General features: G+C 37.6%; 1 protein-coding gene across 7 annotated transcripts in view; it reads right to left on the minus strand.

The window, feature by feature from the left end:
• Positions 1-27,384, minus strand: part of WDHD1 (WD repeat and HMG-box DNA binding protein 1) — an 81,785-nt gene that overhangs the window by 13,225 nt on the left and 41,176 nt on the right. For 2 of the 7 annotated variants that reach the window (XR_003433647.1, XR_003433651.1), the window contains exons 17-27: positions 25,368-25,482; positions 24,368-24,499; positions 22,094-22,308; positions 21,891-22,009; positions 21,644-21,700; positions 18,877-18,920; positions 18,275-18,445; positions 17,521-17,651; positions 15,665-15,803; positions 11,262-12,759; positions 528-587 (exon numbers count right to left, since the gene is read on the minus strand). Coding sequence is in view for 1 of the 7 variants with exons in the window: in XM_027111295.1 (XP_026967096.1) it covers positions 12,559-12,759; positions 15,665-15,803; positions 17,521-17,651; positions 18,275-18,445; positions 18,877-18,920; positions 21,644-21,700; positions 21,891-22,009; positions 22,094-22,308; positions 24,368-24,499; positions 25,368-25,482 (1,324 nt within the window). In the remaining 6 variants the exon portion in view is untranslated. The other 5 variants (XR_003433648.1, XR_003433650.1, XR_003433652.1 and 2 more) reach the window with 5 other exon arrangements.

Consider the following 27,384-nt stretch of genomic DNA (forward strand, 5'->3'; position numbering starts at 1 on the left):
ATAGTTAATTTACAATGTTGTGTCAGTTTCAAGTGTACAGCAAAGTGATTCAGTTATACATATATATATTCTTTTTCAGATTCTTTTCCATTATAGGTTATTACAAGATAGTGAGTATAGTACCCTGTGCTATACAGTAGGTCCTTGTTGTTTACCTATTTTATATTACAGTAGTGTGTATATGCTAATCCCAAACTCCTAATTTATCCCACCCTCCTTCTATCCCCTTTGGTAACCAGAGGTTATTTTTCTATGTCTGTTGAGTCTATTTCATTTTTGTAAATAAGTTCATTTGTATCATTTTTTAAGATTCCACATATAAGTGCTATCATATGATATTTGTCTTTCTCTGTCTTGTGACATTTTAATTTTTTTGGCTGCACCAAGTGGCATGTGGGATCCCAGTTCCCCAACCAGGGATCGAACCGGCACCCCCTGCATTGGAAGCATAGAGTCTTAACCACTGGACCCCCAGGGAAGTCCCTGTGACATTTCTTAATTGTAGTTTCAAGAGTCTGGATGCCTACAGTTTATGAGTCTCTGGTCTGAGGGTCCAATGGCCGGGTGATCTGTTAGCTCATCCTGCCCTAGAGAAAACAACCTGTATGTTAGTGATAAGTAATTGACAACAGCAACTTTAGCACATTAACGATGTTATTGACAACAGCAATTTTAGTCCTCTGACTCTGGTTGATTAGTCTTCAGTATGCACAGGACTGAGGTCAGAGGGGACAAGACAGGGAATAAAATTTTGTAGAGAGGTTAACCATAAACTCTTCAGGGGAGCTCGTTTTTAGGGGGACCTGGTTTCAGTTGATTACTTTACACCTGAAAAACTCAGAGACATTGCTGCCTGTAAGACTGGTGGCCACCATTTTGCCAGAAGATATCAGCACAAAAAAAAGCAAACTGGAAATTACAATAAAGACAAAGGGAATGGAACAGCTTAGCAGAGTTGTGCAAAGCCATGTTTCTTTGTTGTTCTGGGTGTATTTGTATTTTTAGCATCACGACTGCTACTGTACATTTGTCCCAGCCAGTCATCCAAGTCTTTGTGGAAATTAACTGCAATGTTATGAATGTTTCACAGATGGATGAACCAAAACTGATGAGAAAACAAACTGGTTCTGATCTTTTCACCATTTGGGGAATCTGAGTTTTATCTGGCTGAAATAAATGTTTGCAATCAGAAACTGTATCATGAAGGATATTTTTTTTCCTGCCAAAAATGGAATACCCAACTAAAAGTGGCCTGGACTGGTGGTTCTCAAAATTGGCTGCACATTGGAATCACCTGGGAAACCTGACTCCTACATGGTGAAATCTGATTTCATTGGTCTGGGGTATGACTTGGGTCTTGAGAGGGATTCTCAAGTGCAGCCAAGGTTGAGAACCACCTGCTTAAACAATTCAGACACATTGTTTCATTTAACCAGAGTCCTGGAGGTGGCATTGTAGGCATGGATGGGAGACTCAAGAGTGTTATCAAGGACCCAGGCTCTCCCCGACTTCCTCCTTAGTCATTCTCAGCATGTTGTCAGTGCCTGCCCTTCCAGACACAGATGGCTGCTGTCGCTCTGAGCATCAAGTGTTCAAACACAGCAGGGAAAATGAAACCGCCTCCTCCTCTTTGTCAGCGAGGAAGACTTTCTAAGAAGCTCCCCACCGCCACCCACCCCAGGAGATTTCTCCTTATTTCTTTGGTTAAAACACAGCCACCCAAAGACCAGCTGCTGGCAAAGAATGGCTTACATCAATTGTTGCTGTTACAAAACAAAATGAGGGTGCCATACACTAAGTAAAAAGAGGGAAAGGCTGTTAGGTAGGCAACCAACAGCGTCTCTGTAGCCTTGTTATCCAAAGCAAATTAGCCGATTGTGTTAGTTGGGTACCTAGGCTAACTTTGTTGGACTTATGAACAAATTGGACTTACGAACATGCTCTAGGAACGGAACTCGTTCATATGTAGGGAACTTGTTCATATGTTAATGATGTAATTCATCATTAACCCGTGGAATACCATCAGGCTCCATTGGACCTGATATTAGTTTTTAAATTTCCTTTTGGAGCAGTTCTAACTATTTGTAAGGAGTAATCTTTTGACTTTTTCTTTCTTAGAGGTCTTCCAAAAAACAAAGGGAAAATTTAATTTTAAAAAATAGAATAAAATTCATTCTATCCTGGTGATTACCATATGGGCCACTGACGCTTTTATAAATCTAAGATACGTTAGGGGATTTTACTGATCTCAGTTTTCTTAGTTAAGGTTTTGCTATTTCATCACTTAGGAAATTCTTTTTTTTTTAAAATAAATTTATTTATTTATTTATTTTTGGCTGTGTTGGGTCTTCGCTGCTGCACGCGGACTTTCTCTAGTTGTGGTGAGCAGGGGCTACTCTTTGCTGAGATGCTCAGGCTTCTCCTTGCGGTGGCTTCTCTTGTTGCGGAGCACGGGCTCTAGGTATGTGGGCTTCAGTAGTTGTGGCACACGGGCTCTAGAGTGCAGGATCAGTAGTTGTGGCACACGGGCTTAGTTGCTCCGCGGCATGTGGGATCTTCCTGAACCAGGGCTTGAACCCGTGTCCCCTGCGTTGGCAGGCAGATTCTTAACCACTGCGCCACCAGGGAAGCCCTAAGAAATTCTTTTATCATACACTTCAATTTTTCCCAGGAATTAAATTACAAGAAAATGGAAAAATGATGGAATCACCTAAAAGGATAATGCAATGTCTACAAAAATGCTATATTGCAGTTTTCTTATTATAATGCCCAAAGTATTGCCTCATTTTCAAGAAGGAAAAAAAGAAGACTGGAGGGATTATCTTTATAGTTTGCTTTAAGATTTCATAGAACAAGTTGAGAATTCAGAATTTTTCATTTTCCATCCATAGTGGCAAAAAAAAGGAAACTGACAGGAGAAGATGTTTCAAAGTTATTAGATGAATCAGAAGATAAATGCAAGGAGACAAATAGCAGCACTCTAGACTCTATTAATGATGGTGGAATTGGTCATATAAATGGAATCTCAGGTTATGAGTTTTCAGATCAAGTTATCGTAGATGAATTGTTCTCAAACTCAAGAATTAATGTGACCTATATATTCCTAAGGACACAAAAGCAATGTGGTATTTTCATCCAGTTAGTCATTTGACAGGAAGCATGTCATCATGCAATATTTTGTGACAAGAACTTGGACCGTCTTGTTTTGTCAAAATGATGTATGATGATATTCTTTCATCTTTTTTATTGGTTGTGCACCGGTGTTTGAGTTGAAGAGGTTTGGTATGTTTTAATTCTTGTGGACATTCCTAATAAAGTTTTCTTCTTACTATCCCTTTATTCTTCTGCAAATTAATCATAAAATGACTTCAAAAATATAATGAATATTTTTCTTGGTATATTGACAAAGAACATTCAGATTTCTCAGTTGTGAGCTCAAAATCCTTTATCATTTGTTGACAAGAGAAACATACTGATTATCTTGTTTAGGAGAGGCACTGTGCCAGGTTCTGACAATACAAGGAAACCCAGGTCTGCTCTTAAAGAGCTTATAACCCTGTTGGGGGTCAGGAATATAAATTCTCTTCCATTAGCTACAAATGCCTCATTAGGGTTTTTCATTTCCAGTTGTAGGATATCCTTAGATATCCCCTCCCAGTGTTAATATCTTACAGAACGATAGTATAATATCAAAACCAAGAAATTGACACTGAAATAATCTGAACAACTTATTCAGATTTTACCAGTACAGAGTTACTTGTGTGTGTGTGTACCTCTATGTAATTTTATCACGTGTAAATCCTTGTGAAACCACCACCATGATCAAGATACTCAATTATACCATCACCACAAGACTTGCTCTTACTCATCCCTGTATAGCCACATCCCTCCTTTCCCCATCTTTAACTCTGGCAACCACTAATATATTTTCCATCTCTCTATTATTTCATGAATGTTACATAAATGGAATCATGCAGTGGAATGGAATCAAAACATCCTTTTGAGATTGGTCTTCTTTCACTCAGCTTAATTTTCTTGAGGTTATTCCAAATTGTTGCTTGCATCAATAGTTTGTTCCTTTTCATTGCTGAGTAGTATACCATGCACGGTATGAATGTACTATAGATTAACTATTTAGTCATTGAGGGACATTTGGGTAGTTGCCAGTTTGGTGCTTTAAAAATAAAGCTGCGGGCTTCCCTGGTGGCACAGTGGTTGAGAGTCCGCCTGCCGATGCAGGGGACACAGGTTCGTGCCCCGGTCTGGGAAGATCCCACATGCCACGGAGCGGCTGGGCCCGTGAGCCATGGCCGCTGAGCCTGCGCGTCCGGAGCCTGTGCTCCGCAACGGGAGAGGCCACAACAGTGAGAGGCCCGCGAACCCAAAAAAAACAAAAACAAAAAAAACACCTGCTATGAACAATCATGCACAAGTTCCTGTGTGAAAATAAGTTTTCATTTCTCGGGGATAAGTGCTTAAGAGGGCAATTGCTGGTTATACAGTAAGTCCCTTTTAGTTTTGAAAGGAACTGCCAAACTGTGTTCTAGAGTGGCTGTACCATTTTACGTTCCCACCAGCAACATGAGTGATCCAGTTTCTCTGCATCCTTACTTGTATTTGGTGTTATCATTATATTTCATTTTAGCTGTTCTGATAGGTGTACAGTGAAATCTCACTGTAGTTTCAATTTGCACTTCTCTAGTAATTAATGCTCTTGAACATCTTTTCATGTGTTTGCCTTTTGTATACCCTCTTAGTGAAATGTGTTTTCCTAATTTCTAATTGGATTACATGTTTTGTTTTTAATGCTGAGTTTATGAGTTCTTTATATATTCTAGATATGCCCAGCTATTTTTAATCAGCTGCTATAACATTTGAGGGAGAAATGATGTCATGAAGAGTCTCTATCTCACTGATGCACATTAGTACTCCTCCCTCTTTAGAAAACCCATCTATATCAATTCCAATCCAGCTGTTTTCAGAGAACTCTTTGTGGGGGCCAGTTTCCAACCTTCCGTGAACAGTTTATTTGCCACTGATATGCTCCCCGCTATTCTTGAAGAATTGGAGTGCCACTCTTCATCTTCCTTTCTCTAGGACTTCTGTTATCAGGGCCACAAAAGCAGCTGAGATAATGTTGACCTGACAATTTTTGTTTGTTTTTAATTTTTTCCTCACTTTTCCACTTTCACTAGATGTATTTCTTCTGCTCACTTGTTTCTCTGCTTTCCCACAACTTTAGCTTTCCCCTGCTGTTGCTGTGACACTTGCCTCTACATCCCTGTGCAGTTCAGTTCCTCAGATTAAAGAATTCTGCTTCTGTGTCCAAATTCCAAATATCAGGGAGAGAGATGGGATCACTGAATCCTGGGGTCAGTCATGCAATTCTGGTGCAGTGTGGCATGCGGAAGTGACAGCAAGTGATATGTGACTATCCTGGGATGGTTCTCTGAGAAGGAGGTCTGAACAAAAAATTGCTGTCATTTTTATTACAAGGACCATAGGAGTTAGAGAGATTAAGTGGTTCCCAGAGCCACATAGCTCCAGTGGTAGAGGCAGTATATAAACCCTAAGCCTACCAAGTTCCAAAGATTACACTGTATCAACTATGCCAATCACCCCACCAACACAGCTCTTGACCTTGAAAACCTGGGTCTCTTGGTGAGATCAACAAGCATCTACAATTATTGATATAATAGAGACACATACAATCCGACAGAAAAGTATACCCGGAGAAAACAGCAGACAGAGGTCTATTAAATGAAATACAATTTACAACTAAAAGAACAATAGCATTCTTCTCTTTCTAAAAAAGTTTGGCAGTAGTTTAAATTTATGCTTATATTATTACCCTCATTATAAAAATACATTAATGTGTTTATGAGCCCTTGGGTGAAATGGTTCAGTAACATACAAAGTTAATTCCATACAGTGTCAGAAAAAACCAGAATGCACAAATCCCTTTAAACAAGATACATGCTTTATGCAAGACACTTTTTGTTCTTTAATCAACATTAACTGACTTTCTAATGTTAGACCAATGTTGTATTCTTGTGATTAAGTCAATGGGGTAACTAAATAGTATCTTTTTTAATACAATGTTGGATCTGGTCTACTAAAATTTTTACTTAGGAGTTTTCTTCTATGTTCATGAGTGAGATTGGTGTAAAATTTTCCTTCTTAAAACTAACCTTGTCAGGTTTCAACATCAAGGTTATGACAGCTGCTATACTAGATAATTTGTAGAAGATTGTAACTTTTACTTGACTGTGATAGAACTTGACTCTTCACCCAGAATTTTAAATATAGACTAATTTTTAAAATTGGTTATAGACTATTCTGATTTTCTATTTCTCTGAGTCAGTTTTTTTCTTCCAGTTTTACTGAGACATAACTGATGTACAGTAGTGTATACGTTTAAGGTGTAAAACATAATGATTTTGGACTTCCCTGGTGGCGCAGTGGATAAGAATCCGCCTGCCAATGCGGGGGACATGGATTCGAGCCCTGGTCCAGGAAGATCCCACATGCCGTGGACCAACTAAGCCCGTGAGCCACAACTACTGAGCCTGCACTCTAGAGCCTGCGAGCCACAACTCTGAGCCTGTGTGCCACAACTACTGCAGCCCGTGCACCTAGAGCCTGTGCTCCGCAACAAGAGAAGCAATCACAATGAGAAGCCTGCGCACTGCAATGAAGAGTAGCCCCCACTCACTGCAACTAGAGAAAGCTTGCGTGCAGCAACTAAGACCCAACCAGCCAAAAATAAAAATATAAATTAAAACAAAAAAACCCAATGATTTGACTTACAACACGAAGTAATTATCACAGTAAGTTCAATGGATATCCATCATCTCATATAGATAAAAAATTAAAGAAATTAAATATTTTTCTTGTGATGGGAACTCAGGATTTACTCTCTTAACTTCCATATATTGATATAACATAGCAGTGTTAATTATATATATCATGTTGTACTTTACATCCCTAGTACTTATTTGTATCTTACAGCTAGAAGTTTGTACCTTTTGACTGTCTTCATCCAATTCCCCTCCCTTCCACCCCTACCTCTGGTAACCACAAATCTGATCTCTTTGTCTATAAGTTTGTTTGTTTTGAAGTATAATTGACCTACAATACTTTGTTGGTTCCCATTAACACAATGTGGTGATTTGATATTTTTATACATTTCAAAATGATCACATAAATCTAGTTATGATCTATCATCAAAGATATTACATAATTATTGACAATATTCTTCACACTGTACATTTCATACTCATGACTCATTTATTTTGCAACTGGAAGTTTGTACCTTGATTCAGTTTCTTTATAACAACTTTATAGAGACATAATTCACATACCATATGTTCACCCACTTAAAGTGTACAATTCAGTGGTTTTTAGTAAATTTAGAGTTGTGCAATCACTGCCACTATCCAATTCTGGAATATTTTTGTCACTCCAAAAAGAAACCCTGTACCGATCAGCAGTCAGCCACCCACCCTTTCCTCTTAACCTCCAGCCCGAGGCAACTACCAATCTACTTTCTGTCTCTATAGATTTGCCTAGTCTGGACATTTCATAGAAATGAAGTCATATAAAATATCATCTTTTGTGACTGGCTTCTTTCACTTAGCATGTTTTCATGGTTTGCCCATGTTGTAACATGTATCAGTACTTCATTTCTTTTTATTAACAAATAATATTCCGTTGTATGGACATACCACTTTTGTTTATCCATTCGTCACTTGATGGACATTTGGGTTGTTTTAACTTTTTGGCTATTATAGTTTAACGGTGCTCTGAACAATCATGTACGAGTTTTTGTGTGGACATGTTTTTATTACTCTTGGGTTTATACCTAGTTGTGGAAATGCTGGGTCATTTGATAACTCTGTGTTTAACCTTTTGAAGAACTGCCAAACCACCATTTTACATCCTACCAGTGAAGTCTGAGGGTTCCAATTGCTCCACATCCTCACCAACACTTGTTATTGTCCATCTTTTTCATTATAGCCATCCTAGTGGATGTGAAGTTGTATCTCTTTGTGATTTGATTTGCATTTTCCTGTTGCCTAAGGATCTTGAGTATCTTTTCATGTGCGGATTGGCCATTTGTATATTGTCTTTTGGAGAAATGTTGATATATTTTAAGAGTTGTTGATACATTTTAGTTACAAGTTCCTTATCAGATATATGATTTCCAAAAAACTTTTCGCTTTCTGTGGCTTGTTTTTTGCACGTTCTTGATGGTGTTCTTTGAAGCACAAACATTTTAAATTTTGATGATGTTGACTTCACCTATTTTGCTTGTGCTTCTGGTGCTATACCTAAGAAACCATTACTTAGTCCAAGGTCACAAAGATTTACACCTACGTTTTCTTCTAAGACTTGTCGTTTTAGTTTACATTTATGTCTTGATACAGCTGGGATTTTTTTATATGGTGTGAGAGAGGGGTCCAACTTCATTCTTTTGCATGTTTCCAGTTGTCCCAGCACCGTTTGTGGAAAAGACTATCCTCTCCCCATTTACTTGCCCTGGCACCTTGTCAAAAATCAACTGACTCTAAGTGTGAGAGTTTATTCCTGGACTCTCCATTCCATTGATCTGTAGGTCTATTCTCATGCCAGTACCACACTGTCTTGATTAATATAGCTTTGTAGTTTTTAAATTGGGAAGTATGAATCCTCTAACTTGTTCTTTTTCAATATTATTTTGGCTATTCCAAGTCCCTTGATTTTCTATATGAACATTTGGATTAGCTTGTCATTTTCTACAAAGAAGCCAGCTGGGGTTTTGATAGGATAGCATTGAATCTGTAGATCACTTTGGGGGGTATTGCCATCTTAACACTAGTAAGTCTTCTGCTCCCTAAACACAGGATCTTTCCATTTATTTGGGTCTTCTTGTATGTCTTTCAACAATGTTTTATAGTTCAAAGAATAAGTTTTGCACTTGTTAAATTTATTCCTAAGTATTTTAGTCTTTTTTGTAGAAACTTGTTCATTTCATCAGAATTTTCCAACTTACTGTCAGAAAGCTGTTTAAAAGTCTCGAATTAGTCAGTGTTCAACTGGAGAAACAGAACCGGTAGGAATATATATATTGATTTATTGCAGGAAATTGACTCACATGATTATAGAGGCTGCAAGGCAGGTCTGAAATCCCAAACCATAGGGGAGACCTTCAGGAAAGGCAGGCTGAAAAATCTCAAGGCCTGAGTGGAAGCTGCGATCTACAGGTGTGGTATCTTCTTCTCCCTCAGGGAAGTATCAGTTCTGCTCTTAAGGCCTTTCAACTGATTGAGTTGGGACCACGCAGACTATCTAGGATAATCTCTTACTTTAAGTCAAGTGGTTATGAACTTTAAAACAATCTATAAAATACCTTCACAGCAACACAGAGGTTAGTGTTTGACTGAATAACATCTGTAGCCTAGCCAGCTGACACATAAAACTGACCATCATAAACCTCGTACCTTTAAAAAATCTGTACTGTTTTTGTAGTTAATAATTTCCTTTTCATTCCTAATATTACTTATTCATGCTTTTCTCTTTGTATCATGATTAATCTTGTCAGATATTTTTCTAATTTATCAGTCTTTCAAAGAACCAACTTTTGGCTTTCTGATTCCATTATGTTTACTTTCTACTCCATATGTTTTTGCCCTTTATGACACAGCTGCAGAGTAGGTAGAAATTGGTGTCAATTACAGGAACACTACAAGCAAAAGGCCACACTTTAAACTACAGGCTTGAGTTGTTTTGTTTTTTCCTTTATGCCTCTACTCAGCATGAATTTGGACTGCACACCTATGTAACAAAAAACAACACATATACAGAAAAATGCCTAATGACATACACTAAAATGTTAACAGTGGTTATCTCTGGATATTAGGATTAGGGATGATGTTCTTCCTCACTCTTTCTTGTATTAAAAAGTATATACTTCTAATAATTAAATACAATTCAATATTCTTTTTTAAAAAATATTTTATTTGTTTATTTTTGGCTGCATTGGGTCTTCATCGTTGGGTCTTTGTTGCTGCATGCAGGCTTTCTCTAGCTGTGGTGAGCGGGGGCTACTCTTTGATGCAGTGCACGGGCTTCTCACTGCAGTGGCTTCTCTTGCTGCGGAGCACTGGTTCTAGGCGCACGGGCTTCAGTAGCTGTAGCACACGGGCTCAGTAGTTGTGGCTCATGGGCTCTAGAGTGCAGGCTCAGTAGTTGTGGTGCAAGGGCTTAGTTACTCCATGGCACGTGGATCTTCCCAGACCAGGGCTCGAACATGTGCCCCCCTCATTGGCAGGCGGATTCTTAACCACCAGGGAGGTCCCAATTCAACATTCTTGATTGATCCTAGATTTGGCGGGGGGGAAGGCTAGAAAGGGTACTTTGGGGGAAATTTTTTTTTTAATATTTATTTATTTGGCTGCGCCAGATTTGAGTTGCAGCATGTGAACTCTTAGTTGCAGCATGTGGGATCCAGTTCCCCAACCAGGGATTGAACTCAGGCCCCCTGCATTGGGAGTGTGCAGTCTTGCCCACTGGACCACCAGGGAAGTCCCAAAGATTTTTTTTTCTTAAAAGAAGTTTAATATTATATAGAAAAGGAATAAGTATGATATTTCTTGGTTTCAAAGTTCTGATTTGTAAGTTAAACCAGGTCAATACAAAAACCTTCCTTCAACCAAACAAAAGTAGGAGATTAAAAAAACCTTTTGCAGGGACTTCCCTGGTGGTCCAGTGGGCAAGACTCCACACTTCCACTCCAGGGGGTATGGGTTCGATCCCTGGTCGGGGAACTAAGATCCTGCATGCCGCACGGCGTTGTCAAAGGAACAAAAGAAAGAAAAAACCTTTTGAAAATCCTTGGTGTTATCAGGTTCCTATGGATCTGAAATATAACACTCAAGGATTATATCCTTAAGTATTATATACTGTGGTAATAAGCAAGTTGAGGAAGTAAAAACAAAATACATGTCTATAAACATGCTTTCCAAAGTAATATAAATAAACTTTTACTTCAGGATCTTGAAATCAAAATTAATTCATACATAATTAATTCAGAATCAAACCTAATGACAAAGCAAGATGAACCAGCCAACAGCATAGTAACAATAGCTGATATGTATATAAAACATTACTATGTGCCAGGGTAAGTGCTATTACCTCATTTAATTCTCATAACAACCCTCTAAAGTAGTTACTATTAATATACCCATTTTACAGATGAGTGGACAAAGGCTAGAACTTACCCAAGGTTATTTAGCTGGTAGTATTGCAGTGGTCCTTTGAGCCCAGGTAGTCCGGCTTTGAAATCTGTGCTCCTAACCTTTATGCTACAATGTTTCTCAATACCAGGTACTAATTAAAAAATCAGAAATGTATTCCTTCGCAACCTTAATCATCATGAGACAAGGAATATCCTTTGGCTCCTATACATCTAAATTTTCAACATATTTTGTTCCTTCCAACCTATAAAACCACCCTAGATTTTGAGCCACCTGATTTTATTTTACTACTATCCCTCTACCCCAACCTCACCCCTTGTACTTTGCCCTCATTAAGTGGCTGCATTTGTATTAAGTTCTGCTTAGAATACTAACCAAAAAATGGATGAACTACTTAATTAAATCTTGTTTGTTCAAAATAAAAGAGGAGTTAAACACTTTCCATTACTCTTCAACCACTCTCTTATCAAGGCTTCAAAGACTTGCTCAGAAAAGCACTGCTGATGCTGATAACCAGAGTAGCTTACAAGGAGCACATTACGCGCTGGGCTGTAATGCTATCAAAACAGTATCTTCAATTCTCTTCTGTGTGTATACTGTGTAATAGGATGGGGGGTGGTAGAAATTACGGTAATAAATATAAAATATATTTTCTAGAAATACTTCCATTTCATGGAAATACAATGTAAAGACCATATCAAGCTAAATATGGAAATGCGAAAATTTTATTTAAAAAAAAAGTTACACAAATAATTAAAGGTAGTATATGAAGAAACTGCCAAAACAAACAAAAGGTCTAATCTACAAAATTATTTACATGTTTAGGGCCCATACTAAAAAAAAAAAACATGGTCCCCTGGGGCCAGTATAGACATAGAGAGCAGTCTATGGTAGCACACTTGGGAAGAGGACTTTTGTAGTACTTCCCAGTACATGACATGAACCAAAGAAGGAAAACCCTACAAGGTACTTGAATGTTCAGAGGTTTTAAGACCTTGGCTTTGATGATTTTTAAGGTAAGAAACAAAAACAAATCAGCTTCCAATGGGACATGACAGTGGCCTCCAGTCAGTGACCATGACCACAATGCTTCTGAATGGCCCTCCATTTGGGGGCAGAGCAATCTGAAGAGATGATAGTTTTTACAGATGCCCTGCTACCTACACCAATATAATTACTACAGTATCTTATAAAGACAAATAGCAGTCTTTAAACTCTTTTAAAAATATATAAAGAGTTTCCTAAAGATTTTTTTTAAAAGGTCTAGATTCATCAAAGATGAGTAAAAAATCCATTACTTTCCTAAGTACACTTCCTTACTCTATTCCTGATTAAATGCAAAAGCTGACAGTTTCTGATTCGTAGAAAGATCTAAAGGTTTTTGCTTTTTAGGCAAATTCAGATTCTCCTTTGTTTTTTCTTTCTGGTTTTCAGTTTCATGACTATCATCAACCACACGTTTTCGTTTCTTTTCTTCAGCTCCATCACTTGCAGTTCCTCCTTTGGCCTTGGCAGCCCATGCCTTTATAAAAATATTGCAGGAGAAAAGTTTTTAGGCACTAACAAAGAAATAGGAAGGACATGATTTCGTTGCTTTTGCAGGCAACATTCCTTTATGTAAAGCAGCATAATTAGCATTTGAATTGTTAAACTAATCATTAAGGGTTCTTTTTTTTTTAAACAAATCTTTTATTACTTAATTGCAGGGCACGTTAAAAAATTTACATTCTACCTCTATAATATTTCAATCTAAACTCTGCTTGTATTTAAGCATATTAAGTGCAAAAACACTGTAACTGGAGGTACTTTTTTAGAAAGAAAACCTTTTAAGATTATTATAGATTTCCATGCAGTTGTAGGAAATAATACAGAAAGCCACCGTGTTCCCTTTACTCAGTTTCCCTCAATGGTTGCATCTTGCAAAACTGTAGTGCGCTATTACAACTAGGATATTGACATTGATAAAATCCCCTTTTTTATTTCTACTTGTTTGTGTGTGTGTGTGTGTGTGTGTATAATTCTATTGTAGGCTGTGTATTTACCACCACATTCAGGATACAGAACAGTAGTTCCATAAGCATGAGGATCCCACATGTTGCCCCACCCCACTCCTCTCCCAGGCCCTAACCCCTGGCAATCAGTTCTCTGTTCTTCATCCCCATCACTTTGTCATATCAGGAACGTTATATACAGTATACACTCTTTTGGGATTGGTTTCTACTCACTAAGCAAGAACCTAACAAGCTTCACTCATTTCATTTACCTCTTAAACCTCTTTTAATCTATAACAATTCCTCCTCCTCCTACTTTATTTTCCTTCCTAGTCATTGTTGTTGAAATGGGACCATTTGACCTGTAGTATTTTTCACATTAACAGACTGGATTTAAGAAATGTTTAAGGTTTACACTAAAAATATTGATTACATTTTTAAGTATTCAAGAACACAATCACAACTTTTGCCAAATCTCTTCCTCTTTTCCTAATAAGGTCTTATTCATTCAGATGTCATTTTATCTAATTCTTTACAATTTTTATCCTTTTATAAATACTTATAAAAAATGAGAAATACAAAGATGCTAATGAGATTCTAAAGGAGGCTAGAGGTGGTAAGACCAGTTTCTAGCTTCCTAATTTTGCATTAGTTTCTTTCGTAAAAACCAGCTTATCAAGGTAAGTAACTATGTCACAAGGTGCCCATGCTGCACGCAGTCATTCCTAGGGAAGGGAAGTCTGAGATTTATTGATACAACACACACAATCCTTCCCCTTGCAAAAGAAAGCTGCTCTTAGCCTTCTTTCACATGGCAGAAACTGACATGAGGAGCAATAGGTACAAGCCACCTGTCCTAATTTCCACATGAAAGGCTAGAACAGAACACCAGATTTTTTCCCCCCAAAGCAGTATTCTCATTTAGTATTCAATGTGTAAGTAAACAGCATTTTAAGAAATTCTGCTTACAAGGACTTTAGAGTAGTAGTCCAAAAATGTGAATTAATTTCATTTTTACTTATTAATCTTCTTTGCTTTCGATAAGTAATGCACTTTTTCTTGGGGTATTCCCCTAACTTACAATATGCAGAAACTTATACAGATGTAAGCAGTACATCTGCCAAAAAATTAACCATCAGCACTAAATAATAATTATTACATATCCATAGGTTCAAAGCTGACATTTTGCTTGTTGTATTTCCTCTCCACCAAGAGTTTATCAGAATGTATTCAATTTCTAAAAACAGAAAGGCACTTTCTTTAAGAATTTTTAAAACCTGGGAATTCACTGAAGTCCCCATCTCAGTACAATTATCCTTACAAATGGGACCTAATGAATCTTAAAAGCTTTTGTATAGCAAAGGAAACTATAAACAAGACAAAAAGACAATCCTCAGAATGGGAGAAAATATTTGCAAATGAATCAACGGACAATCAAAGGATTAATCTCCAAAATATATAAACAGCTCATGCAACTCAATATCAAAAGAACAAACAACCCAATCAAAAAATGGGCAGAAGACCTAAATAGACATTTCTCCAAAGAAGACATACAGATGGCCAAGAAGCACATGAAAAGCTGCTCAACATCACTAATTATTAGAGAAATGCAAATCAAAACTACAATGATGTATCACCTCAGACAGGTTAGAATGGGCATCATCAGAAAATCTATAAACAATAAATGCCGGAGAGGGTGTGGAGAAAAGGGAATCCTCTTGCACTGTTGGTGGGAATGTAAACTGACACAGCCACTATGGAGAACAGTATGGAGGTTCCTTAAAAAATTAAAAATAGAATTACCATATGACCCAGCAATCCCACTACTGGGCATATACCCAGAGAAAACTCTAATTCAAAAAGACACATGCACCCCAACGTTCACTGCAGCACTATTTACAATAGCCAGGTCATGGAAGCAACCTAAATGTCCATCAACAAAGGAATGGATAAAGAAGATGTGGTACTTATATACAATGGAATATTACTCAACCATAAAAACGAATGAAATTGGGTTATTTATGGAGACGTGGATGGACCTAGAGATTGTCATACAGAGTGAAGTAAGTCAGAAAGAGAAGAACAAATATCGTATATTAACGCATATATGTGGAACCTGGAAAAATGGTACAGATGAACTGGTGTGCAAGGCAGAAATAGAGACACAGATGTAGAGAACAAATGTATGGACAGCAAGTGGGGAAAGTGAGGGCGGGGGGATGAATTGGGAGATTGGAATTGATATATAAACACTAATATGTATAAAATAGAGAACGAATAAGAATCTGCTGTATAGCACAGGGAACTCCACTTCGCTGTACAGTAGAAACTAACACAACATTGTAAAACAACTATACCCCAATTAAAAAAAAAAACAAAAAAAAACCACTGGGAATTCACTAAAGTCTCATTCTCAATACAATTATCCTTACTTACCTTCCTTTCTTCAGTTGACAATACTCTAAATCGAACCATTCCTTCTTTTATTATGTCTGCTTCATCTGAAAAGTCAGGATTGTCAGACAAAATATTACATCTGTTTTCTTCCAGCCACATCTGGAACCCGGTCTTTGGCCTAAAATAGCAGTTATGTAAAAAAATTTTATAATTAAGACAGTCTTAAAAGTGCTTCATGATTTTTCAGGTTAGTGATTAGCCATTAGCATACCTATATATAAAGTAAGAGAGACACAGTTAATTATACTTGTTAATATTCATAATTACATATTACTTAAAACTGCCTAGAGATTGCAGGAATAATGAGCTGAAAAAATCCTTTATAAGATCAATTCAAAGGGATTACTCACATTTGTATTTTCCAAGTGCAGCAAAACTCTGAACTTTCAACTCTTTTATGAATGTTGACAGGCTCAAGGTCTCCAATCCTACTTCGCCCCTCTAGCCCAATATAACCCTTCCATGTATCTTTGGTAGCCTTTCTCCATTTCCCAAACCAGCTATTGGAAATCGTCATGACTTCTCTCAAGCTCCTCACCCCTGCCCTCACAGCTGACCTGAGAGTGTGGGTCCTTTCTTGTACCATTATTATGTAAAGCATGGACACAGCATACTTGTCAGTTTCATTAGATTTCAGTTCTGACACAAACTGTCTTTAGGTCACAAGTGAAGATTTAATGCAAACATTTAATATTTACTGAGCACTTTTTTTCTGTATAGCCTGTTGATAGTATAAAAAATGGAATCTTAAATAAAAATTTCACTGTTTAATATCTAAATTAAATTCAGAACAAAATAAGAAAAAATAAAACCCACAGCTATCCCTTCAAATTAAATTGGTTAACATCAGATATTGGTTAAATGAGATACATAACACTAAAAATGAAACGGTGACTTTTTCAATTTAGCTGATGTATTTTAAATAAATCTAGCATACAAGAGATCAAGAAATTTGGTAACAAGGAGTTGGACAAACAGGATATGGACAATAGGAACTCTCATATTGCTGGGGGGTGTATAAAATAATACAACATCCATGCAGAACAATTTTGCAATATCTATCGAAATTACAATTGTACATTAGCTTGAACCACACAGGAATCCATCTTACAGCTATAGGTATATAATATTCATATAAAGTTATTCACTGTACTACTATTTGTACTAGCAAAAGACCACCAACTACCTTTTGTCCACCAGTAGAGAACTAAATAAATTATGGTATAGCCATTCAATGGAAGTAAAAAGATTAAAGAAACTCTTCATGTAGTAATAAGAAATCATCTGCAAAAGCTATTAAATGAAAAAAATAAGGCACAGAACAATGAGTATACTACCATTTCTGTAAAACTAAAAAAAAAAAACAGATAAATCTAAGTGTACATGCAAAGGATATTTCCAGAAGGCTATATAAGAAACTTGTGCAGTGACTATTTGTGGAGGGGAAACTGGGTGGGTAGGGAAAAGATTTACTCTTTATCACAAATCTCTTTCTATCTTTTGACTGTTTCTCCCATGTAACTATACTAACGATTTAAAAACAAACAAATGAAAAAATGAACTAATTATAAAATATAGTGTCCCAGAAAAACATATTCACAATTTAAAACATGTATGCAGTTTATCAAAGCATACTTTAATAAGTAATATAAATAGACATTAATCAATATTTGTGGCTTCCCTAAAGTTACAAGTGTTCAGAATGCCTACTACCTGTGCCAATGTATTATTTACATGAATGAATAACAGGGCCACATAATTTTGTATTGCTACTTCTGTATGCCTTTTACTGGAATACTACATCTTGAGAACACTACATTTCTCTATGTACTGACCTTTGGTTTTCAGTGTTTTGAGGACACATAGCTGGGGTTTCAGATGATGGATTTTTAGGATTTTCTTCTTTCACTTCCTCAGTCCTATCAGCTTGGGAAGTTCTTTTCCGGAAAAAGGATGCTGCAGATGCCTGTAAAAACAAACATAATGAATACCGCAACAAAATCTAGTATGATTTTATATGTTACAAGCAAATTTTGAAAACTGTGGAGAAATATAATTATTTAGAATTCTTACACCAACATGTGAAGTCCCGAGAGGTTCTCTGTTGAAAATAAACATGTATAAACACACACACAAAACCCCAAAAACCTGTACCTCAAATTTCATGTATTCTAGATGAATAAAATTATATGAAATGGAAATTACAAATGACAGGTCTATTTTACTGATGACAAATCTGTGATAAAATACCAAAACTGGGACACAATCTGGGAGGCAAAATCAGAATACAAAACAAGGAAAGATTAGGGCTAGGTACTAAACCAGCTGTCATTAAATAGGGACATGCATCAGAACCATTTGGAAAATGAAAAAAAATACAGATAGATGCATGAGTCCCTGTCCTGGGTCTACATATTTTTAAAAAGTGATTCTGATGCAAAACCAGAATTGAGAACCATTGCCCTCACTAGACAATCACTTATAAACAACTGGAGCCTCCTGTCCCATACCCGAAAGAGTGAGCAAAACTAAAGTAAGACAGACAGACTATGAGTTGTGTACTGCAGACGGGGGCAGGTGAAGTCATACCTGCTTAGACTTTGGTCTTGGAACCAGAGGCTTTATCACTGGAGACTTTTCATAATTTGTAGCTCGATTAAGTGCAGTAGATTTCTTGGATGATTTGTTCATATTGTCTAAAATATTAGTTGAACGTACTGAATTCACTGAAATGGATGGCTCTTTGGAATTGCCTGATACCTACAAAGCAAACTAATATTAGCATTTAATGTTTAAACAAGAAAAAAAAATGCCAAGAGATTTATTTTTCCTTTAAATTTCTGTTAAGTTTGTATTGTAGTCTCGCCTTCGGAAATGAATATATTTGGTATAATCCAAATTAAGACTGATGCGCATATTCCCAAATACCACATCCCCAAGTTTTGAAAACCTTCAAAACTGTAGGTTCTCAGAAGATAAGTAGAAAATGTAACTCCTGGTCCAAGCAGGAACTAGTGCTGCTTTCATCTTTGTTTATTTTAAAATATTTACTTATTTAAATATTTTAAAATTTAATCTGTTGCAGTCTTTAATGCCTCTTAAGTCTGGGGAGGGTTGTCTGGTAGTTTGGAAATATTTCTCTGTATGGAAATGTATTTAAATAATAGAAAACATCACTGGAAAGAGTTTACCTTGAAGGGGTTTATTCGTCCTTGGTTGCTAGAGGTAACTGCACCTTTCATAAGAAAGAAACCCTCACTTAATAGTGGTAAAACTCAGAAGACTTATGACTTCTATAAGAATTATGGAATATTTTAATCTGTATTATATGAAAACAATGTACTTTGCAACTTTAAAACTATTAATAACTATATATGACCTCCTTCCTATTTCTAAGACAAAATAAAAGCTATTAGATGATGGGAACTATCCTAATTTGCCACTATGAAATAGACAGATACAATATATAGAGATCTCTTCTTTTCTCCTGTTACCAGGGAAGAATGGTGCCTTATTTTAGCTAGTTAATAATTCCTCTACAAATGCTCTAGATCCCACCCACTCCTGCTTTTCAAGAAACCTGTGTTATCAATGGCTACACGTGTCATCTTTGACTTTTCCTTCTTTATTGGCTCAAGTTTCCCAACTTAAAGAAACAAAAACCAAACACGCTCTCTGCCACATCCCCTTCTCGCCCCCCACATAATTTTCCCTCACCTCCTCTAAGCAGCCAAATTTCTCAAGAGTTGTCTACACAGCTATTCCCATTTCCTCACTATTCACATGCTCCTCCATCCAATACATGGCTTCCAGCCCTACTACCCTGCAGAATCTGCTCTTGCTAAGAACTCAGTAAACCCTATGCAGCCAAAACTGGTGGATCTTTTCCAGCCCTCACCTTGTGTGACCTCTCAACAGCATTCCTCTCAGCATTCCACATAGCGGAGTGTTCCTTTCTTCTTGATACTATCTCCCCTTTGACTTCTGAGATACTGCATTCCCTGGCTTACCTCCTTCCTCACTTTCTTTTGATGGTTCGTCCTCCTCCTCTCTAGGCCTAACCTCATTTTTCTCCTCACTTTGATCCTCCCCCAGTGCTCACTCACCCATACCCATGGTTTAAACTGCTATACTTATGTCAACAATTTTCACTTTATATCTCCATCCCAGAGATACTACTTTCCTGAACAGTCAATAGTAATTCATCGTCCTCCTATCTAAACCCACGTTTTCCTCGTGTTTCCTGACTCAGTAAGTGGCACCATCATTCACTCAAGTACTCAAGCCAGAAACTGACAGTTATTCTTCACACCCTGAACTTCCATCCTCTCTATATCATCTTCAGAAACACCTCTTCAATTCCTCCCATGCTTTCTACCAGCAATCACCACCACCCCAGTCTATTCAATCTCACTTGGGACTTACCTCAGAAGTCTCCTTATACGCAGTCCTCCTCTTCACAGTGTGCCATACTCTGCCCCTCATTAAAACCTACAACAGCCTCCCAGCAACCTCAGAATAAAGGTCCAAATCCTACCATGGCCTACATGGACCTGAAAGGTTTGGCTCCTGCTCATCACTCCAAAACCATTCAGCACCACTTTCTCTTTGCTCTCTGTGCTCTTCAAGCCTCTCTTACAGTCTTCACACATGCTGTTCCTTAAGCCCACATGCTTTTCTTCTGCTTCTGCTCCCACCCACCTTTGCCTGGCTGACTCATTCATCCTTTAGATCTCTGCTTTAAACATTTCACGTGGCAGTTTCCCTGGTGGCGCAGTGGTTAAGAATCTGCCTGCCAATGCAGGGGACACGGGTTACAGCCCTGGTCTGGGAAGATCCCACATGCTGCAGAGCAACTAAGCCCCTGCGCCACAACTACTAAGCCCGTGTGCCACATCTACTGAAGCCCGCGGGCCTAGAGCCCGTGCTCCACAACAAGAGAAGCCACCGCAGTAAGAAGCCCGCGCACCACAAGGAAGAGCAGCCCCTGCTCGCCGCAACTAGAGAAAGCCCACGTACAGCAATGAAGACCCAGTGCAGCCAAAAATAAATTTAAAAAGTAAAATAGGGCTTCCCTGGCGGCGCAGTGGTTGAGAGTCAGCCTGCCGATGCAGGGGACACGGGTTCGTGCCCCGGTCCGGGAAGATCCCACGTGCCGCGGAGCAGCTAGGCCCGTGAGCCATGGCCGCTGAGCCTGCGCGTCCGGAGCCTGTGCTCCACAACGGAAGAGGCCACAACAGTGAGAGGCCCGCGTACCACAAATAAATAAATAAATAAAATAAAATAAATAAACATTCCATGAGGCCTTCCTTGGGGTCCCAAACCATCCCCCACCACTGACTAGATTACAGCCACCTGTTATATGCTCTTTTAATAATCTGTACACATGTAAAAGTATATTAAAATCAAACATATATATATATATATATATATATATATATATATGTATGTATGTATGTATACTTTTTTTTTTTTTTTTTTTTCCTGTACGTGGGCCTCTCACTGTTGTGGCCTCCCCCCTTGTGGAGCACAGGCTCCGGATGCGCAGGCTCAGCGGCCATGGCTCACGGGCCCAGCCGCTCCGCGGCATGTGGGGTCTTCCCGGACCGGGGCACGAACCCGTGTCCCCTGCATCGGCAGGCCGACTCTCAACCACTGCGCCACCAGGGAAGCCCTATATATGTATACTTTTAAAAGCCAGCTGGTACTATAATGTTTATGCAGGGATCAAACATGCATGTCTACTTGACCACTGTAGCCCCCCACCCCAGGCAAAAACTAGACACAAAATAGGCATTTAATAAGTATTTGTTAAATGACCACTGTTTCACAAACATTTCTGATTAAAAACAACAACAACAAAACAGGCCCTGAAGAGTAAGGTGTATTTGAGTAGATGTATCACTGTAAAGACTACTTCAAAATTTTCTCGATATTACAAAATCCAAATTTTCTTACCTGACTTAATAGCTGGCATATCAGAGGAATTTACACTTTTGAAAAACGGGTTTTCTCCTACAGAATAATTAAGATAAAACAATACAATGTAAATGGGAAGATAAAGTCATCTTCTGTAATCAACAATCAGACAGGAAAGACGTCTTGAAAAAGGATGGGTATTCAATTTCCCTCAGCCAAGTAAAAGGGGAGAAGTCACACACATGACACATCTCATCTTTCAACTGCCTTAAAGATGTTATCTTACCATGTTTATGTATTTCTGGTTTTTCTTCTATATCATCAGCTTCTCCAGTATCCTCTGAATCTTCTTCAGCTTGATTTCTGAGCCTTGGCTGACTCCACTCTGTAGGAGTATTACTGTAACTAAAAGACAATGATATTATTCAATAAAGGGCTATAAAAAGACCAAGTCAATATTCAGGATGGTAAAACTCAAACTTTTCTTACCCAGCATTCAACTTTTTTTTGAAATCCTCTTCTTCTTCTTCAGCTTGGGTGGCTGCCGATTCTGCTGCTTTCTCTACAGCCAGTTCACTAAGTCTCTGGGCCAATATTAATCTCCGAGAACGAGAAGCATATTTAATGGCTAAATTCACAGCATTTTGAGTCATTAGATCAGCGAGTTCCACACAACGAAATTCCCGCTCCAGTTTACAAGAAAGCTAAAGGAAAAAAAGGGGGAAAAAAGTCAAATTATGTTGAGTAAAACTTTTTAAAAATAAAAGAATGATACTACTAGTAGAACTGAGAAAAGTTTTCTAGATATTGTATCGCTGATTCTAAGAGGCACATTTTTACACATTTTAACATCTGTCTCTGAAGTTGAGAACCATCTTACAATTGATGGTGAGTCAGTTTAAATGGAAGCATTTCTTTCTGTCTTAGTGACTTAAATAAGTAAAGTACTGGTGCATTTCACAATCAACAATGAAATATGACATATTATTTCAAGTTATTGATTGCAAGGAGAGTAAGAGATTTATTTAAAAATTCAAAAATGGTTCTCCTAAATTTGTTTTCCTGCCCATTCCACCACCTGCACTCACAAAACAGGGTAGCAAATTGAAAGAAAGAATAAATTGTAAATGATTTGTTATTACTTTGCCTACAATTGGCACACAAATGCTACTAAGTGAATGTGGGTGGGCAAATAGATTTACCCATTAGCTTTTTAAGTATGATTGTCTATGATGTCTAACTACCAGAAACAGTTATACAACTTCCAAATTAGCAAACAACCTCCTTTTTCTTGCTCTATTTTTTATACTTACAATATAAAATGAAAAACATTCATTTATCATGACTTTTTCTTTTGGTATGAATTTTGACGACTCAAAGTGAGGCAACTGAAGTACAATGTGAGGAAAACTAATATTTTGAAGACTACTAAAGGTCTCATAATTCACAGAAGTATTACTTTGTTACTTAGACATGTCAAGTCTGATTCATCAGCATAGATGCTTTAGATATTTACCTGCATGTCCTTCTCAAGTTTTCCAGAATCACTTATCTGTAAGCAGTACTTCTCAATCAGGGTAGTACTCTGCCTCAGAGGGCATTTGGAAATGATAGTATGGTTTTCCCAGTAATTAGGTGGAACTATGGGCATTTGCCTGGGGGCAGGAATGCTAAAGAACTAACAGGATGCTACTAGCACCCTGCTGAGGAACACTGCACTCCAGCGGAAAAGCTCCTCTAAGGCTAAATGGTAAATAAATCAAACATGTTTCCTTACATATGTTGTAGAAAATAAAAAGGTTACTAGTTCATGTTGGTGTACAAATGGGACTTTGTGAATGGAACAAAACTTACTCTATAGTAAACTAATTAAATTTCTTTAATACTAAATGCAAGGCAGTGTTGCATAGAGGTGACAGTAGTGAATATCACCTTTTGGAGACAAGTTACAATAAGCTCTGTGGTCTCAGATATCACTTTGCCCTCAGAAGTTTTTTTCCTCAACTTTAAAATGGAAAGTCTGGGCCATTTACTCTCTTAGGAAATACTGAGGTGCACTATGTATCAGACACTACATCAGTGCCTGGCATACATTAGTGAACAGGACATGGTCACTGCCCTCAAGGTGTTTACAGTCTAGTGCAAGAAGAGCACAGAAGAAATTACATTATACTCCTCCTCATAAGCCAACCTGGAATGAGGACACAAACTTATCAATCTTATGTTTCAAAAACATATGTTTTTTATCTCTAAAGATAAATGTATGTAAATATCCAGGGGACCAAACCTGGTCACTGGCTACAGACAAACTTTTACCTAAGAGGATAACAAAAGGCAGACATGTCTAAAAGCCTGATCAAAGTTCTTAAGGCTGCTCAGCCTGCAGACCTAAAAGTCTACACTCAAACTTTATTTGCTGCACATGATAAGAGCAGGAGCTAGGGCCAGTCCTCCAACTTTATTAATAAGCATCTGAATCACCTACAGGGCCTATTAAAACACAGACCAGTCGGCAAAAACAAAACAGGGAGGTAGCACCAGAAGAGTTTATTTCTTCCTATGATCTTAGATACAAGGCAATGTCGTAAATATTTCATCTGCAACGTGAACTGGGAAACAGAACTTTTAAGGGAGAAAAACACCACCAGATACAGCTTAGGAATTCTAGGTTGTGGAACCTGGTGCTCATTCACATACCATTAAGAAATTCAACCTAGAGAAAAAAAATTAACTTTTCTTCCCCACTATACTTATTTTACTCACCGCAAGCATTTTCATCAAAAGTTCCTGTTGTTCTTTTATTGCTTGAGTTTTAGTGCTCGCTTCATATTCATAACCATTTTTAGCTAAATAATCAAGGTGGTTGTGAAACATAACTGAGCGCCAGTACTGTTCCTGCAAAAGTGGAAAAACTGCTTAGAGCCAACTATCAGCTGAATACCACGCAAGTGTTAAACATTTATCATGTGACACCAGTTTCTGAATAAAATATTTTTTGAAATATTCCTTTCTACAGCTTATTTTACAATTCTAATGTGATATTATGGCTTGACTTTATCTTCTGTCCTTAAAAAAAAAAAAAGGGAAATACAGTGACCTTTGAACAATGTAGCAGGTAGAGGTGCCTACCCTCTGTGTAGTTGAAAATCTGCATATAACTTATAGTCAGCCCTCCATATATATGCGGTTCCTCCATATCTGAGGTTCGGCACCCTCAGATTCAACCAATCTTGCATGGTGCTGTACTGTAGTATTTACTACTGAAAAAAACCCATCTATAAATGGACCCACGCAGTTCAATCCCATGTTCTTCAAGGGTCAACTGTATATAGCATTTTAAAGTTTCCTAGCTATCATAGTTGATGCTCAGAGAACTTGGTAAACTAGATTTTTATAAGCTGATTTGTTTCTTGTTTAGAATAACTAACTGCAAGATATCGAATGACTTTTGATGACGCAGGGCTAGGAGTAAGGTGAGGCAAGCCTGGCACCTAAGGGTACAAAATTCATGAAGGCATTGTCCTCTTAGGAACTTGTCCAAGCCCGAGAGTGAGCGCCTTACCCTAGGGAGGCCCTGACAGTCACACCCATTTACCTCTTAGATAAAGTCCCTGGAAGCAGCCCTCCTCCCTCACAGCTACTGCTATTTCTTTAATTATAAAGTAATGAATACTCAACACCGGTCATCAGAATAATTTTAAATGTCTGTGTCACAGGCAGGGTATTATCAAACTCAGAGTGTCAAGGTAAGATTTGTGCATACCTCCATTTGTCCTTTCTCTGTGGCAGTCTGACAGTAAGGAAGCTTAAAGGGTAATACAGCTACAGCAGGGCGTGGAAGGGTGGGAGGAAATCGGGAACCTTTGCAAGGAATACACCTGTCAGGAAAGAAACAGTCTCACCATAAAAACTTTCCAAAATATCATAAAAACTGCTACATTATAAATTTTCCAAAAGTTAGTAACTTGGAATAATAATATTCCAATAGCTGGCTTAATAATATACAAAAGATTCCTCTTTTAAAAAAGTACTTTAGGCCTGATTAAGTATCAAAATTATCCCTCCACGTACTTCAAGGACTTCAAAAATCCCTCCTCACATCAGCTTTATTAAATTAACAATCACTAAAATCAGCTCTTTTCAGATTTTCCTTAGCAAAATGCCCACTTCCAAAATACAGAAATTGTGCCGTAAACACTTGTCATGGGATCCATGTTATAAAACAGATCGCCCTAAGATAAAATGCTGATAAAGCATATTCACTTTCATTCTTCAGTTGGGAAATATTGGTACTGTTGGTAGAAAGTGTCATATAAGAGAAAAAGAGGGTGAAATGTCCAATAAGTGTTTATTATTAGATATCGGTGAGAGTGAAGCAGAAAATCCATTATCATTATAAAAAGGTTATACTGTACATCTGCTCTGCTAAATGAAGGGTTGCCTTATGCGGTAATAGTTCCCTTGGCAAGGACTTTTCTGACTAGAATATGTAAGGCACTCATATATGCCCATCAGGATTGAGTACTAATGCAATTTATGAATTAAAAAGTATCCATTCATCAGAGTGATTTATACATGCAGAATATTCTTTTAATGTATTTACTCCAAATTATTCATAAGAAAAACATAATTACACACTCTAAGTACTATAGACAAATTTTCTAACTTTCATAAAGTCATTTAAAAAACATACACCCTTGTTCAATGCTTACTAACAGCCATCCGGTAATACAGCCTTTTAATCAGGGCTTTAAGTTATGACTTTCTTGAAGGAAAATACTAAGTAGAAATTAGGCCCTTAGGTTTAAAATTTTTTTCATAAATATCTTCTAATATTATCAAATGTCCACTAGAATAGTTAAAAAATAAATAAGTGGCATTACCCAGGAATATTACATAGGCTCCCTTTCTAGTAAGATTTAAATACTCCCTTTCCTTCTTTTTGCGAAAATATAACAAAAACAAACATGTTTTTAGAGTTACAATATTTTTTAACATAAATCCTCATTTTTTTCTACCTCCTCCCCTTTTATGATTTCACATAAATCAGTGGTTTTCACCACATAGTATGAGGTGGCAATGTGAATACTGAGCATTTGAAAAACCTCTTGTAGTAATTGTTATGCACCTATTCACAAAACCATTTTAGTCATGCAAAACGGAAGACAGAACATGTGCATTCAGAAAGGACGAGTGCAATTACATATGCATATATGTACATTAACAAAACTAGGAGGAACACTGGGAGTAATCTTAATTGCCTTAACATTCTTTTTTCTTTTTTTTTGCTGTATGCGGGCCTCCCCCGTTGCGGAGCACAGGCTCCAGACGCGCAGGCTCAGCGGCCATGGCTCACGGGCCCAGCCGCTCCGCGGCATGTGGGATCTTCCCGGACCGGGGCACGAACCCGTGTCCCCTCCATCGGCAGGCGGACTCTCAACCACTGCGCCACCAGGGAAGCCCAACATTCTTTTTTCTATAAAGTGACTTAGACTCTGTTTAAAAACATTTTACAACTCGAATACTTTATTTAGTCATAGTAAGTGATTATCATAAAGAAAAATTGATAAGGATTTTACTAATAGCTTTTTTAAAGCCACATTTACATCAAAGCAGAGCACCAATTCACATTTCTTATCCTTTTCTTAGCTTTAAAGACTTGAAGTAAAATGACCTTTTCTCTGTTAGATATCTCTTTCATGGAAGAAGAGGAAAAAACAAACTCATTTGACTGCTAATTTGATGGGTTCTGCCTACAATGAATGAGTTTCCTGGAAACT

The sequence above is a fragment of the Aethalodelphis obliquidens genome, unplaced genomic scaffold (assembly GCF_003676395.1).
Source record: "Aethalodelphis obliquidens isolate GAN/ISIS:26980383/991018 unplaced genomic scaffold, ASM367639v1 scaffold10, whole genome shotgun sequence".
NCBI lineage: Eukaryota > Metazoa > Chordata > Mammalia > Artiodactyla > Delphinidae > Aethalodelphis > Aethalodelphis obliquidens.